The sequence below is a fragment of the Plectropomus leopardus genome, chromosome 19 (genome assembly GCF_026936395.1).
Source record: "Plectropomus leopardus strain MGB_pleo_1.0 chromosome 19, ASM2693639v1, whole genome shotgun sequence".
NCBI lineage: Eukaryota > Metazoa > Chordata > Actinopteri > Perciformes > Serranidae > Plectropomus > Plectropomus leopardus.
The window spans coordinates 2,419,556-2,434,208 of NC_142194.1; the positions used below are offsets into that span (position 1 = coordinate 2,419,556).

General features: G+C 37.1%; 1 protein-coding gene across 1 annotated transcript; it reads right to left on the reverse strand.

Annotated features, from left to right (window-relative positions):
- Window positions 1-7,936: 7,936 nt before the first annotated feature.
- LOC121958994 (uncharacterized) lies at window positions 7,937-14,540 on the reverse strand. Its single transcript, XM_088069596.1, has 4 exons — window positions 13,999-14,540; window positions 11,312-11,410; window positions 10,759-11,000; window positions 7,937-10,322 (listed from the first exon to the last, which is right to left on the reverse strand). The coding sequence occupies exons 1-4, from the start codon at window positions 14,214-14,216 to the stop codon at window positions 8,704-8,706; spliced, it is 2,178 nt and encodes a 725-aa protein (XP_087925722.1). The 5' UTR covers window positions 14,217-14,540; the 3' UTR covers window positions 7,937-8,703.
- Window positions 14,541-14,653: the final 113 nt, after the last annotated feature.

Genomic DNA, 14,653 nt, shown 5'->3' on the forward strand with positions numbered 1-14,653 from the left:
TGGCAAAACTGTCAAAAAATGACACGTCCCAAAAACAACTGAAAACTGATTAAAACAGATTTAAATAGCACGCTAACACACGCCATAGCATAGAAAGTTGCAAAAACGGTGAAAAAGACCAAAATATGGCATGTCGAAGAAATGACCCAAAAGGCAAGGCTATAGTATGGCAAAACTGTCAAAAAATGACATTTCCCAAAAACAACTGAAAACTGATTAAAACAGCTTTAAATAGCACGCTGAGACACGCCATAGCTTAGAAAGTTGCAAAAATGGTCAAAAACACCATAATATGGCATGTCGACAAAATTTCCTAGAAAGCAAGGCTATAGTATGGCAAAACTGTCAAAAAATGACATGTCCCAAAAACAACTTAAAACTGCTTAAAACAGCTTTAAATAGTGTGCTTACACACACCATTGCATAGAAAGTTACAAAAATGGGCAAAAACACCATAATATGGCATGTCGACAAAATTACCCAGAAAGCAAGGCTATAGTATGGCAAAACTGTCAAAAAATGACACGTCCCAAAAACAACTGAAAACTGATTAAAACAGATTTAAATAGCACGCTAACACACGCCATAGCATAGAAAGTTGCAAAAACGGTGAAAAAGACCAAAATATGGCATGTTGAAGAAATGACCCAAAAGGCAAGGCTATAGTATGGCAAAACTGTCAAAAAATGACATTTCCCAAAAACAACTGAAAACTGATTAAAACAGCTTTAAATAGCACGCTGAGACACGCCATAGCATAGAAAGTTGCAAAAATGGCCAAAAACACCATAATATGGCATGTCGACAAAATTACCCAGAAAGCAAGGCTATAGTATGGCAAAACTGTCAAAAAATGACATGTCCCAAAAACAACTTAAAACTGCTTAAAACAGCTTTAAATAGTGTGTTTACACACGCCATAGCATAGAAAGTTGCAAAAATGGCCAAACACTCCATAATATGGCATGTCGACAAAATGACCCCGAAAGCAAGGCTATAGTATGGCAAAAATGTCAAAAAATGACACATCCCAAAAACAACTTAAAACTGCTTAAAACAGCTTTAAATAGCACGCTAACACACGCCATAGCATAGAAAGTTGCAAAAACGGTGAAAAAGACCAAAATATGGCATGTCGAAGAAATGACCCAAAAGGCAAGGCTATAGTATGGCAAAAATGTCAAAAAATGACATGTCCCAAAAACAACTGAAAACTGATTAAAACAGCTTTAAATAGCACGCTAACACACGCCATAGCATAGAAAGTTGCAAAAACGGTGAAAAAGACCAAAATATGGCATGTCGAAGAAATGACCCAAAAGGCAAGGCTATAGTATGGCAAAACTGTCAAAAAATGACATTTCCCAAAAACAACTGAAAACTGATTAAAACAGCTTTAAATAGCACGCTGAGACACGCCATAGCATAGAAAGTTGCAAAAATGGGCAAAAACACCATAATATGGCATGTCGACAAAATTACCCAGAAAGCAAGGCTATAGTAAGGCAAAAATGTCAAAAAATGACACGTCCCAAAAACAACTGAAAACTGATTAAAACAGATTTAAATAGCACGCTAAAACACGCCATAGCACAGAAAGTTGCAAAAACGGTGAAAAAGACCAAAATATGGCATGTCGAAGAAATGACCCAAAAGGCAAGGCTATAGTATGGCAAGAATGTCAAAAAATGACATGTCCCAAAAACAACTGAAAACTGCTTAAAACAGCTTTAAATAGTGTGTTTACGCGTGCCATAGCATAGAAAGTTGCAAAAATGGCCAAAAACACCATGATATGGCATGTCGACAAAATGACCCAGAAAGCAAGGCTATAGTATGGCAAAAATGTCAAAAAATGACATGTCCCAAAAACAACTGAAAACTGCTTAAAACAGATTTAAATAGCACGCTAACACACGCCATAGCATAGAAAGTTGCAAAAATGGCCAAAAACACCATAATATGGCATGTTGACAAAATGACCCAGAAAGCAAGGCTATAGTATGGCAAAACTGTCAAAAAATGACATGTCCCAAAAACAACTGAAAACTGATTAAAACAGCTTTAAATAGCACGCTAACACACGCTATAGCATAGAAAGTTGCAAAAACGGTGAAAAAGACCAAAATATGGCATGTCGAAGAAATGACCCAAAAGGCAAGGCTATAGTAAGGTAAAAATGTCAAAAAATGACATTTCCCAAAAACAACTGAAAACTGATTAAAACAGCTTTAAATAGCACGCTGAGACACGCCATAGCACAGAAAGTTGCAAAAATGGCCAAAAACACCATAATATGGCATGTCGACAAAATTACCCAGAAAGCAAGGCTATAGTATGGCAAAACTGTCAAAAAATGACATGTCCCAAAAACAACTGAAAACTGCTTAAAACAGCTTTAAATAGTGTGTTTACACACGCCATAGCATAGAAAGTTGCAAAAATGGGCAAAAACACCATAATATGGCATGTCGAAGAAATGACCCAGAAAGCAAGGCTATAGTATGGCAAAACTGTCAAAAAATGACATGTCCCAAAAACAACTGAAAACTGCTTAAAACAGCTTTAAATAGCACGCTAACACACGCCATAGCATAGAAAGTTGCAAAAACGGTGAAAAAGACCAAAATATGGCATGTCGAAGAAATGACCCAAAAGGCAAGGCTATAGTAAGGTAAAAATGTCAAAAAATGACATTTCCCAAAAACAACTGAAAACTGATTAAAACAGCTTTAAATAGCACGCTAACACACGCCATAGCATACAAAGTTGCAAAAACGGCCAAAAAGACCAAAATATGGCATATCGAAAAAAATCACCCCGAAAGCATGGCTATAGTATGGCAAGAATGTCAAAAAATGACATTTCCCAAAAACAACTTAAAACTGCTTAAAACAGCTTGAAATAGTGTGCTTACACACGCCATAGCATAGAAAGTTGCAAAAACGGTGAAAAAGACCAAAATATGGCATGTCGACAAAATTACCCAGAAAGCAAGGCTATAGTATGGCAAAACTGTCATAAAATGACACATCCCAAAAACAACTGAAAACTGATTAAAACAGCTTTAAATAGCACGCTAACACACGCCATAGCATAGAAAGTTGCAAAAATGGGCAAAAACACCATAATATGGCATGTCGACAAAATTACCCAGAAAGCAAGGCTATAGTATGGCAAAAATGTCAAAAAATGACATTTCCCAAAAACAACTGAAAACTGATTAAAACAGCTTTAAATAGCGCGCTTACACGCGCCATAGCATAGAAAGTTGCAAAAACGGTGAAAAAGACCAAAATATGGCATGTCGAAGAAATGACCCAAAAGGCAAGGCTATAGTATGGCAAAACTGTCAAAAAATGACATTTCCCAAAAACAACTGAAAACTGATTAAAACAGCTTTAAATAGCACGCTAACACACGCCATAGCATAGAAAGTTGCAAAAATGGGCAAAAACACCATAATATGGCATGTCGACAAAATTACCCAGAATGCAAGGCTATAGTATGGCAAAACTGTCAAAAAATGACATTTCCCAAAAACAACTGAAAACTGATTAAAACAGCTTTAAATAGCACGCTAACACACGCCATAGCATAGAAAGTTGCAAAAATGGACAAAAACACCATAATATGGCATGTCGACAAAATTACCCAGAAAGCAAGGCATGGCAAGAATGTCAAAAAATGACATTTCCCAAAAACAACTTAAAACTGCTTAAAACAGCTTGAAATAGTGTGCTTACACACGCCATAGCATAGAAAGTTGCAAAAACGGTGAAAAAGACCAAAATATGGCATGTCGACAAAATTACCCAGAAAGCAAGGCTATAGTATGGCAAAACTGTCAAAAAATGACATTTCCCAAAAACAACTGAAAACTGATTAAAACCGATTTGAATAGCATGCTTACACGCGCCATAGCATACAAAGTTGCAAAAATGGGCAAAAAAACCATAATATGGCATGTCGAAAAAATGACCGAAAGTATCATAACAGAGTATGTGAAAACGTCTCAAAAACAGCTGACAACCACATAAAACAGCAAGCCGACAAACGCCATGGCATAGAACGAGCCCAGAAAATAACACTCACCTGCCTGCCCTGGATGACATCTGCACCTCTCGCTGCCGACAGAAGACATCCTGCTTCCTCAGAGACACGTCTCTCTCTGCTCGTCGCCTGTTTGACCTCCTCCGCTCCTGAAAGTGTAACAGCAATCAAAGCGCGCACAAACAGACTTACAACAGTTTCTATCCCAAAGCCGTCACCACCCTGAACACTGCACTAAACACACAGAACATTCTCCAGAAACACTACTTCTTTTCCTCATACGTTGTGGGGAGTACTGTGTACATGATGGTACTGTGTATATATGTGTGACTGGTTGGGTGTATGAATATATAGGTTGATATGTTTTAAAGGATTTATTCTTTTTTCTATTTATTTTTATCCTATGCACTTTTTTGTTCTACTGAGCTCTGATCAGCAGCAAAAGAATCCTGTTGTATTAATCTCTACAATGACAATAAAAATACTGTGATTCTAATCTGCAGATTGAGTCGTTTTTGATGACATTGAAGACTATGACGATTCTGTGCTATTTCAGGTCATTTTTGCTCTTTGTTATTAATGGGAAACGCTGCCATAGCATTATATGTCACAAAATGTCAAAATATCAAAAACAGCTGAAAACCACATTAAATAAGATGTTGAGACTCGTCATAGCATAGAATGTGGAAAAATCGTCCAAAAAAAGTCAAAAATGACATGTCCCAAAAACAGCTGAAAACTGCATCAAATAGCGTGCTGAGACACACGATGGCATAGAATGTTATAAATACGTCCAGAAGTACAATAATATGGCATGTCGAAAAATATTACTCAAAAAGCAAGGCTATAATATGGTAAAAATTATAACAATGACATGTCCCAAAAACAGCTCAAATACATTGAAAACTGCATGACATAGCGTGCCTACAAACATCATGACACAGAATGTTACAAAAAGTGAAAAAAACCCAAAATATGGCATGTCGAAAAAAATCACCCAGAAAGCAAGGCTATAGTATGGCAAAAATGTCAAAAAATGACATGTCCCAAAAACGAATGAAAACTGATTAAAACAGCTTTAAATAGCACACTGAGACATGCCATAGCATAGAAAGTTGCAAAAACGGCCCAAAAAAAGAAAATATGGCATGTTGAAGAAATGACCCAAAAGGCAAGGCTATAGTATGGCAAAAATGTCAAAAAATGACATGTCCCAAAAACAACTGAAAACTGATTAAAACAGATTTAAATAGCATGCTTACACGCGCCATAGCATAGAAAGTTGCAAAAATGGGCAAAAACACCATAATATGGCATGTCGAAAAAATGACCCAGAAAGCAAGGCTATAGTATGGCAAAAATGTCAAAAAATGACATGCCCCAAAAATAACTGAAAATAGTTGAAAACCGCATTAAACAGCGTGCCGAGACACACCATAGCATAGAAAGTTGAGGAAACGGCCAAAAAGACCATAATATGGCATCTTGAAAAAATGACCAAAAAGCAAGGCTATAGTATGGCATTTTTGCTCTTTGTTATTAATGGGAAACGCTGCCATAGCATAATATGTCACAAAATGTCCAAATATCAAAACAGCTACTAAAACCACATAGAATAACACGTTGAGACTCGTCATAGCATAGAATGTGGAAAAAAACGTCCAAAAACATAATGACCGAAAATGCCATACTGCAGTATGCGAAAAATGTCAAAAATGACATGTCACAAAAACAGCTGAAAACTGCGTCAAATAGCGCGTTGAGACACACAATGGCGTAGAATGTTACAAAAATGGCCCAAAACATCATAATATATAATGTCGAAAAATGACCCAAAAGAAAGGCTATAGTATGGCAAAAATATGACGTGTCCCCAAAAAGGTGTAAAACCTGAAAACTGCATAAAAGAGCTTGCCAAAACACGCCACAGCATAGTTGCAAAACGTCCAAAAACACCATAAATTGCATGTCAAAAATGACAGAAAACGTCACGGTGAAGTCAAAATACGACACGTCCAACAAACGTTATTGTGTACTATGTTAAAAAAAAAAAAACAGCCAAAAACATGTTGCACATGGACTGAGAGAGTTCAAGTTATCTCGCTAACGTTATATTAAAGTAGTTGGATGCAATCTAAGCAACACAAATCACCAAGAGAAATGCACCAAAATGTCACCAAATAGAAAATCCAAAGCACAACAACAAACAAGGAAAAAGGGTTTCAGATTAAATGTTACAAAATGTTAATCTGCTAATAACCCTTTAAAACCTGACTGACACCAGTTTTCTTGTGCTGCATTCAGATGCCTTTCACAAGCATGTGAAACATTAAGCAAACTGATTTAATTTCTCAAAAAAACATCCCATAAACGTCCTGCCATTTTTTTATTAAGTAAAAGTAATTAAGTGAAAATGTGCTGTATAAAGAGAGACAGAAAGAGAATCACAAAAAAAGCTATCAAATAACTAAGAACGATTACCGAGAAGAATAATTATTATAATGTGATTTTATTAGAATAATTGTTTTTTCTATTCATTTTTTACATTACATTTTAACTCCATTTTCCAGGTCTTTTTTTCTTTATTTATTTGTTTGTTCTTGTAAAAGTATAGGTCGTTTTTTGTTGTTTTTGAAAGAAACAAAAAAGAAAGATACCATGAAAAATATTTACAATAATTTAATTATCAGTTTTTTATTTAGATTTATTATTTTATATTATATTTTTTTTAAATTTTGTTTTTGTAATATTCCTGTAACTTCTTTTAACTTTCTTGTTAATTTGAACTCTTTTTTAAGTTGCTTATTTCCTGTTTTCCGTGTTTTTTAAGGAAATACCGACAGTTCGCTCCGGTTTCAACAAAGGTTAGCTTAAAAATGCGCCTGACACGAGACATAAACACACACAATGATAGAAAAATGATAAAAACGTGAACAAACCTGTGGTTCGCGGCTGAAGTTTGGTGTTTCAAACAGCATCCAGCAGGTTGTGTTGTCGCTACTTTTCTCTCAGACGATATTTCCTGCTGCTAATCTGCGATTATTCTCTCAAACATCGCCGATATTTCATCGGCGGCCGCTTCCAGTCGCCGTTTCACCGACAGTCTCGGTATTTCCAGCTTTCAGGCGCAGAAAAAACGACGACAGAAGACTTTTCCGCGACAAAATGTTTGTTGTTTCCTTCGATGTGATCGCCGCCATTAACAGTCTCTGTCGCAGCTTGCTTACGTCGCGCCGGCGGATTTTGGCGCGCTTTCTACTACGTCATCCATCCGTCATTTCCGGTTGATTTTTGGGGGTGTTTTTTTCGTTTCGTTTTTTTAATGTATTGACACCAGAGCGTTATTTAAAACATAAACTTTAAAAAAAAATGTAAAAATTCATTTATTTGGTCTAATATTATACATTAGGCAGGATAACATTGGTCATGATATAAATTTTCATCTTACAACTTTTAATAGGCCTAATTTTTGAAAAAAAAAACATTCATAAGGAAAAAAGTGGTTACTAACTAAACCCACTTTCCTGCACTGACTCTCTCTCTCTCTTTATATATACACAAAAGAAGAAAAATAAATAAAAGCCAATAAAAATTGCACAGAAATGTATAAAAACTGATTTAGTGGATCATTTTGAACGCTTGCATACCTCTGTGGAGCATTTGTGCAAGGGAAAAAATATTCAGTCAGATCTCAGTCTATCCCTCTGAACAGTACGTTTGACCAATGAAATCCTTTATTTCCATGTGAGGTTATACCTCCAGGTCACAGCCAGCTCGCTAAAAAATATGGGAACGTCTCATCAGTTTGGTCTCCCGACATCTAATATTGAGCAACAGACACCAAACAACTACCTCAAAAACCAAATTAAAGACAAAAAAAGGCTTGAGATGGCCCAGCAGCTGGGAAATGATGATATAATGTGCTGATATGCACCGATAACGTTACATGTTTGTCACAGAAAAGACATCACAGCAAGCATCAAATAAAGGTCTTACGTTTAACCCTTTGGAATTTTTTTTAAAATTCTTAAAAAAAACATGGGAAGAAGGCAATAAACAACTTAAAATGAAAGGACTAAAATATTTGCAAGAAATGAGTGAAAAGCACAAGAAAATTACCTGAAAATTAGCACAAAAAGAAGAGGAAAATAAACAAGAAATTTACTGGAATGATACTTGAAATTATAATAATTCTGTAAAATCATTTTTAATTTATAATTACTAATAAAAATGAATAGTTTTGACATTTTTCCATAGTTTTTTTTGTATTTAAATTGTAAATCTACTAATTTCTTACAGTTTGTGGAACATTTCTTGCCAAATTGCTAATTGCCTTTTTCCACTTGTTTTTGAAAGAAATCAAACCAATCTGCTCAGGGTTCAAAGGGTTAAATACCTGTGAAAAGCATCTGAAATTAGCACAAGAAAAGTGATGGCGGACTGAGTTTCGGAGAGTGAATGAATTGTGTGGTTCACATCGGAATGAAAATGGGAACCAGCAACGCACATGGTTTACACTGGACCTGGTTTCAAATCTTTTTAAATTTTGCACGTCAATTTTCTATATTTCCGCTCCGTGTTTTTCACATCGTGTTGGTGAGAAACAGCTTTTAATATTTCACAAAAATGTTTTTATAAAAAGAACAATTTCTATCTTGTGTGGACTTTCATGTGACACTTCAGACCTCTTTGCGCTGCAAATCGTTTGCCACAAACAGCACATCCATATGGTTTCTCTCCTGTGTGGATTCGCATGTGGGCCCTGCAGCTAGCTTTAAGTCTAAATCTTTTCCCACAAAAGTCACATTCAAATGGCTTTTCTCCTGTGTGGATTCGCATGTGTGACCGGCAATGATGCTGCAGTCCAACCCACCTCCCACGAAGACTGCACTGAAACATTTTCTCTCCTGTGTGGATTCTCATGTGCTCCTTCAAAGTTTTCTCCCGTGTAAATCTTTTCCCACAAACATGACATTCAGATGGTTTCTCTCCTGTGTGGATTCTCGTATGTTTGTTCAGATTTCCTTGTAGCGCAAATCTTTTCCCACACACATCACAACCAAATGGTTTCTCTCCTGTGTGAAGCGTCACGTGCGTCTTCAGATTTTCCTTTTTTTGAAATCTTTTTCCACAAACATGGCATTCAAATGGTTTCTCTCCTGTGTGGACTCTCCTGTGTGACTTGCAAACCCAGCGTGTTTTAAATCTTTTCCCACAAACATGACATTCAAATGGTTTCTCTCCTGTGTGAATTCTCACGTGTCCCATCAGATTTCCTTGTAGCACAAATCTTTTCCCACAAACATCACAACAAAATGGTTTCTCTCCTGTGTGGATTCTCCTGTGTGACTTGCAAACCCGGTATGTTTTAAATATTTTCCCACAAACATCACAACCAAATGGTTTCTCTCCTGTGTGAAGTGTGATGTGTGCCTTCAGATTTTCTTTTTTTTGAAATCTTTTCCCACAAACATCACAATCAAATGGTCTCTCTCCTGTGTGAGCTCTCATCTGTGAATCTTTTTTCTTCCTAACCAAACTTCTGGAGGACAGTTTTCCAAAATGACAGATCATGTGTTTCTGCAGAAACCCCTTGTAGTGAAAACGTTTACTGCTTTTAAAGAAGCTGAAGGACATTTTGTCAGCGTTACATCCCTCATCACTTACAGGGGCGTCCTTATATTTCAGAGCATTTACAGCAGACTCAGCTGTCCTGGTCTCCATCCAACCGCTGGCACCGTCTTCAGTTTCAGGCCCAGAATCTGACATGGGTTCTTGCCAACCGTTGTCACTGTCTTCAGTCTCAGAAGAGTCTGAGGCCTTTCCATCATCAGTATTTGGTTGTGAATGACGATGTGGATCTAGGTTCCTGGCTGGTTCGGGGTCTCTGCAGTCCCGTGCATCAGTTTCTGTTTTTATCTGCGTATCGGAGCTGATGATTGGAGGCTCTGCCTCTCTGCTGTCCCCCGTTTGGATTTGACGAAGCTCTGAGGACTGAGGTTTCTCTTCTTCATCTTCACTCTTCACAATAACAGCAGTGAACCTGGTGATATCAGTGTCCTCCTCTTCCTCTTTTATGTAAATGAGCTCTGGGTCCTCCTGTTCCTCTTTTATGTGAAACAGTTCTTGGTTCTCCTGTTCCTCTTTTATGTGAAACAGTTCTTGGTTCTCCTGAGCTTCTTTTATGTGAAGGGGCTCTGGGTTCTCCTGGTCCAGGCTTAGGCTCCTCTCAGGAGGAACGTCAGTCATCATCAACAGCTGCTGGTAATCTGCAGGAGGACATTATGGACAACTGTGAGATATACATGTGTTGTATATGGAATGACATGATAAAAAAATGAAAAAAACACATTCAAAATTAGACATTTATCCTTTCTGTAATACTGATCATTATATGGCCGTAACAAATTGGCTTGATATCCTTCAAAAGCACAGAAATTACAAGTACACATTTTAAAAAATAAATAAATAAATAAATAAATAAATAAAATTATATATATATATATATATATATATATATATATATATATATATATATATATATATATATATATATTATATATATATACTGTATATGATGTATATGATATAACATTTTAACTTAGCACCAATGATATTGGATCTCCTGTATATGAATCACTATATTAATGAGAGTAGCAGAATAGTTATTACTCTACAATAAAAAGAAGCACGTGAGTCCCTCACCTGGATCTGGCCCTCCAGGTCTCTGTAACAGCTCTGACGCAGCAGCTGCAGGTGTGGGGGTCACTGAACTGAGTCTTCTGGTGTCGTCCGTTTGAAGGCTCGTCCGCTGAGGCGTGCCTCCTTCACCTTTGATGATTGTCTTCACGATCTTCGCCTTCCACTCAGAGAGGAATCCGTCGGCTTTATCGGACTTCAGGGCGTACACGCTGTATATTTTACCGTTTCTCTTGAACAGCCTGAAACTGCAATTAAACAGAATTCAACGGGTCAATTTCAATAAGGGGTCGTCAGATTATCGGGGCCGATATTTGGCATTTTGCAGATTATCTGTTTCTGTGTTTTAGTTTGATTGTCGATAAAATGAATTATTAAAAACTGTGCATTTGGTAAAAGCATGTAAACAAAGTTTTCTGTTGGAATTTGTTATATTCCAAACGACATTCATATTTTTATGGTCGATATGCCAATTTTAAAGTACAATTTGGCACCAGATACCCAACCCAAAACATATATAAGGACAGCACAATTATTTCAGTGTGATGACTTCACCGACCTTTCGGTCCCACCAGAAGCTCCGATGCTGGACGCTGGAGCTGTGACTTGACAAGGTTTTCTCTTCACGGGAGTCTGTGTTGCGATACTCCTCCTGTAGCTGCAAAAAACCATCAAGATGAGGATAATAAGCGCTAAATGACACAGCAACATACGCGTTTACATGTTCTGTTACATCCTCTGGTGTTGGAGGCTCCTCTGGACAAACACACCAAAATAAATCAAGAACAGCTCAACAACTACAACTACAGGCACGATTTTTGGCACGAAGAGATAACAGCATGGAGAATATTTGCCTAATGTTAGTAAAATTATGACTTTTTCTCTGACACAAGCATAAAACTGTATTCACTGTGCGCAAAACACATTTCAAAATACAAGTTTCAAAATACACTGCATGAGCTGAAACCTCTTCTAAGTGCAGTTAAGACTAAGCGAGAGTCTGAACAACTTTTATTTTAACAGTTTACTTATTGAACGTTACACACAAACAAAAAAAAAGAATCAATAAAAATAAAATAAACATCATTACTGTATGTGTTGAGCATTGTTTTCTGCATTATATTGTCTGTAAAAAAAGTTTTTTGATCGGTTGATCGATAAATCGGTCGGGCTCTAGACTAGGCTAATGTCGTTCACCAACTCAAAGACTCGCTCGCAGAACGTACCTGTTGTGCTCGCTGTGGATGGGAAGAGACAGAGGTATTAACTCTTACAAACACCTCTGTATTTTGATTGATGACTCCCTTCATTTTAAATCTCACGTGGTGCACTGGTGAAAAAGCTGAGGCTAAAACTAGGTTTTTATTTTTGCAACAAGCTGTGTTTTTATTTCAATGTAAAAAAAGGCATCAGGTTGCTGCAACTTTCTTACCTGTTCTGGACTATGGTGATATTTTGTACATGCACACAAGGTAGAAGGTAGATTTAGCAGTCATTTTTTTAAACAAATAACCCAGACAGTACTCATCGCTGTCTCAGGACAGTGTCATTAAATGTTTTTAAATCTAAAATGAAAGAAGCAGACTTGGTAGGATGTGGTTGTCTTTAGCCTGCCTGGTTGTACAAAAGACTAGAGATGTAACGATGCATCGCGAGGCAGTTAAACATCGATACAAAATATGTGAGATTCAAATCGGTGAAATTAAAAACCGCAATACTTTTTTTGAACAGCAGAGGGTATAATCTACTTTTCACTTTGACTGCTCGACGTGCCACGTCGCTCCGTGTTCAATGTCCTACGTCATGTCCAAGACTGGAGACAACTCACCAATATAAATAAGACAAACGAGGGCTCCAGGACAGGCGATATTGACATAGAAGATGCACCCTCCAGTTTCAAACTGGGAGTATGGCGGCATTTGAGCTTCCTCAAGTCAGAAAAAAAGGCCAGAAGATTACAGAAAAAAACAGTCTGCAAATTTTGCAAGAGGATGTTGAACTACACAAATAGTACAACTGACATGATGCAGCACGAGAGCCGGCATCATGGCGAGGATCACCGGTCAGCCCCGCCTACACACGTTACTCCTTAATGACGACTGCACGGCCAAAAAAAACGAGTGAGAAATCACCAACTTAGTTCCTCAAACTTGCCCTCTCTGCTTTCCCCTTTGAGCTAAAGCAAACCTTTCCACAGCAGCCCCCTCTGTCCTCAAAGAGGTTTTTGAACAGCAGGGGACACTGTGAATGTCCAGAAATTTCATAGTTTGTGTTTTGCATTTACATCCTACCTGAGGAATAAAAAGGGATTCTTTAATTTGTTTCTTTCTTTGGTTTTATTTGTAAATGTAAAGAGAAATGATACAATAATAAAAATACAGCTAAATACATTTTTTTTTTTAAAAAAAACAAGCACACAAAAGATTCTCAAACACAATTTACATAATATGGTTTACATGTCCGAAAAGGAGTGGGGAGAAGGATGCACTTATTTAATCTCACCCCTTCTCCATAAATCCTTGAAGATGAGTTATCCAGCTTCCTATTGACAAAAATAAGCAATGTAAACTGATCAAGTTATAAATATTTCTCGATTTCAATAGTCTTACAATATATCACAATTATAAATTTCTGGGTGACGCCTGTACTTTTATCAAAAATATATATTACAAATATAAATTACAAATTTGAGTACTATGAAGGGATACATGGAACCATACATAAATTGAACATTATACTTTGAATAGAATATTTTTAAGTCGTATTTTTTCTGTAATCTCATTTTGTATTTAAAAAAAAGTGAGAAAATCGTGTTATGAACCCAGTATTGTGAACTGTATCGCATCGTGAGTTGAGTGAATCGTTACATGCTTACAAATGAGCCCCGGAGAAATCCCTCAGGACTCACATAGTTCTCTTTTAATGCTTATTTTAGCGTCTGTGACTTGTATTTTGTCTCCCTCTTTGTCTGTCTGCAGCGTTGTGTTCTCACGGTGGACTGTCTCGACCAGGTCTCCCCAGAAAAAGAGGTCCTTAATCTCAATGGGACCAAACTGGTTAAATCATTAAAATAACTGTGCATGCAGGAATTTCTGTGTGCAGTAATATTTATTTCTCAGTCGTGTCTCTGATTGCAGCTCCGTGTCTTCTGTCCTCACAGGTCTCACTGGTGTGTGTGCCAGTACACAGAAGTGTACACACTCATTATCCCTACTGTGAAAAGTAGTATTTTTACTTTATTTTTACCTTTCCAGCAGAAAACAGGCAAGTTCTGCGTCAGTCTGGAAACACTTTTCCCTCATCAGAGATTTCCATTTGTGAAAGGCCACTCCGATGTTTACTCGGGTTTTCTGCCGTTTTCTGTCCCGGTTCCGTTTCGCTTCTTCGTGTTTCTGCTTCGTCGCCGGCGACGGTTCGCGCTCCCGCGCTTTTTCTTCTGTTAAAAAATAATTATGATCCTCCATTTGTCCAAATTTAGCTCCTCAACTTTGTCACCACGAACCGGTTAGCCCGCAGCTCGAGCTCAGCTACTTCCTGTTGTTTCTTCTTCATTGCCGGTTGGCTCCATCATTGTTGCATTACCGCCAACTACTGGAGTTTGTTTTTTTTTTGCTTTTGCTTTTTGTAGTTTTGTTTTTTTTTCAGAGATTTCATACGTGACTCGAGCATATTTAGAAATTCAGTCAGGTAGCAAAAACGAAACGAAAACACTGCAAAAGAGCCATACGAAAGACAAACACCACAGACAAACGACATACAAATACATACGGATCCATGCCAAAACTCTGAAATTAAAATAAATAAATAAATAAATAAATAAGATCTGCAATTTAAAAAAAGAAAAAGAAAAACATTAAAACCCAAACAAAATAATAATTTAAAATTAAAACAAGACATCTGA

What these genes read in the sequence shown, in the direction of transcription:
- LOC121958994 (XM_088069596.1), bottom strand. Translation starts at nt 14,216, where the DNA reads ATGGAGGATCATAATTATTTTTTAACAGAAGAAAAAGCGCGGGAGCGC. An exon ending in GCCTGTTTTCTGCTGGAAAG is followed by an intron (nt 11,411 to 13,998) that starts GTAAAAATAAAG and finishes GGTTTTTTGCAG; the next exon opens with CTACAGGAGGAGTATCGCAA. An exon ending in ACCTGGAGGGCCAGATCCAG is followed by an intron (nt 10,323 to 10,758) that starts GTGAGGGACTCA and finishes GTCCTCCTGCAG; the next exon opens with ATTACCAGCAGCTGTTGATG.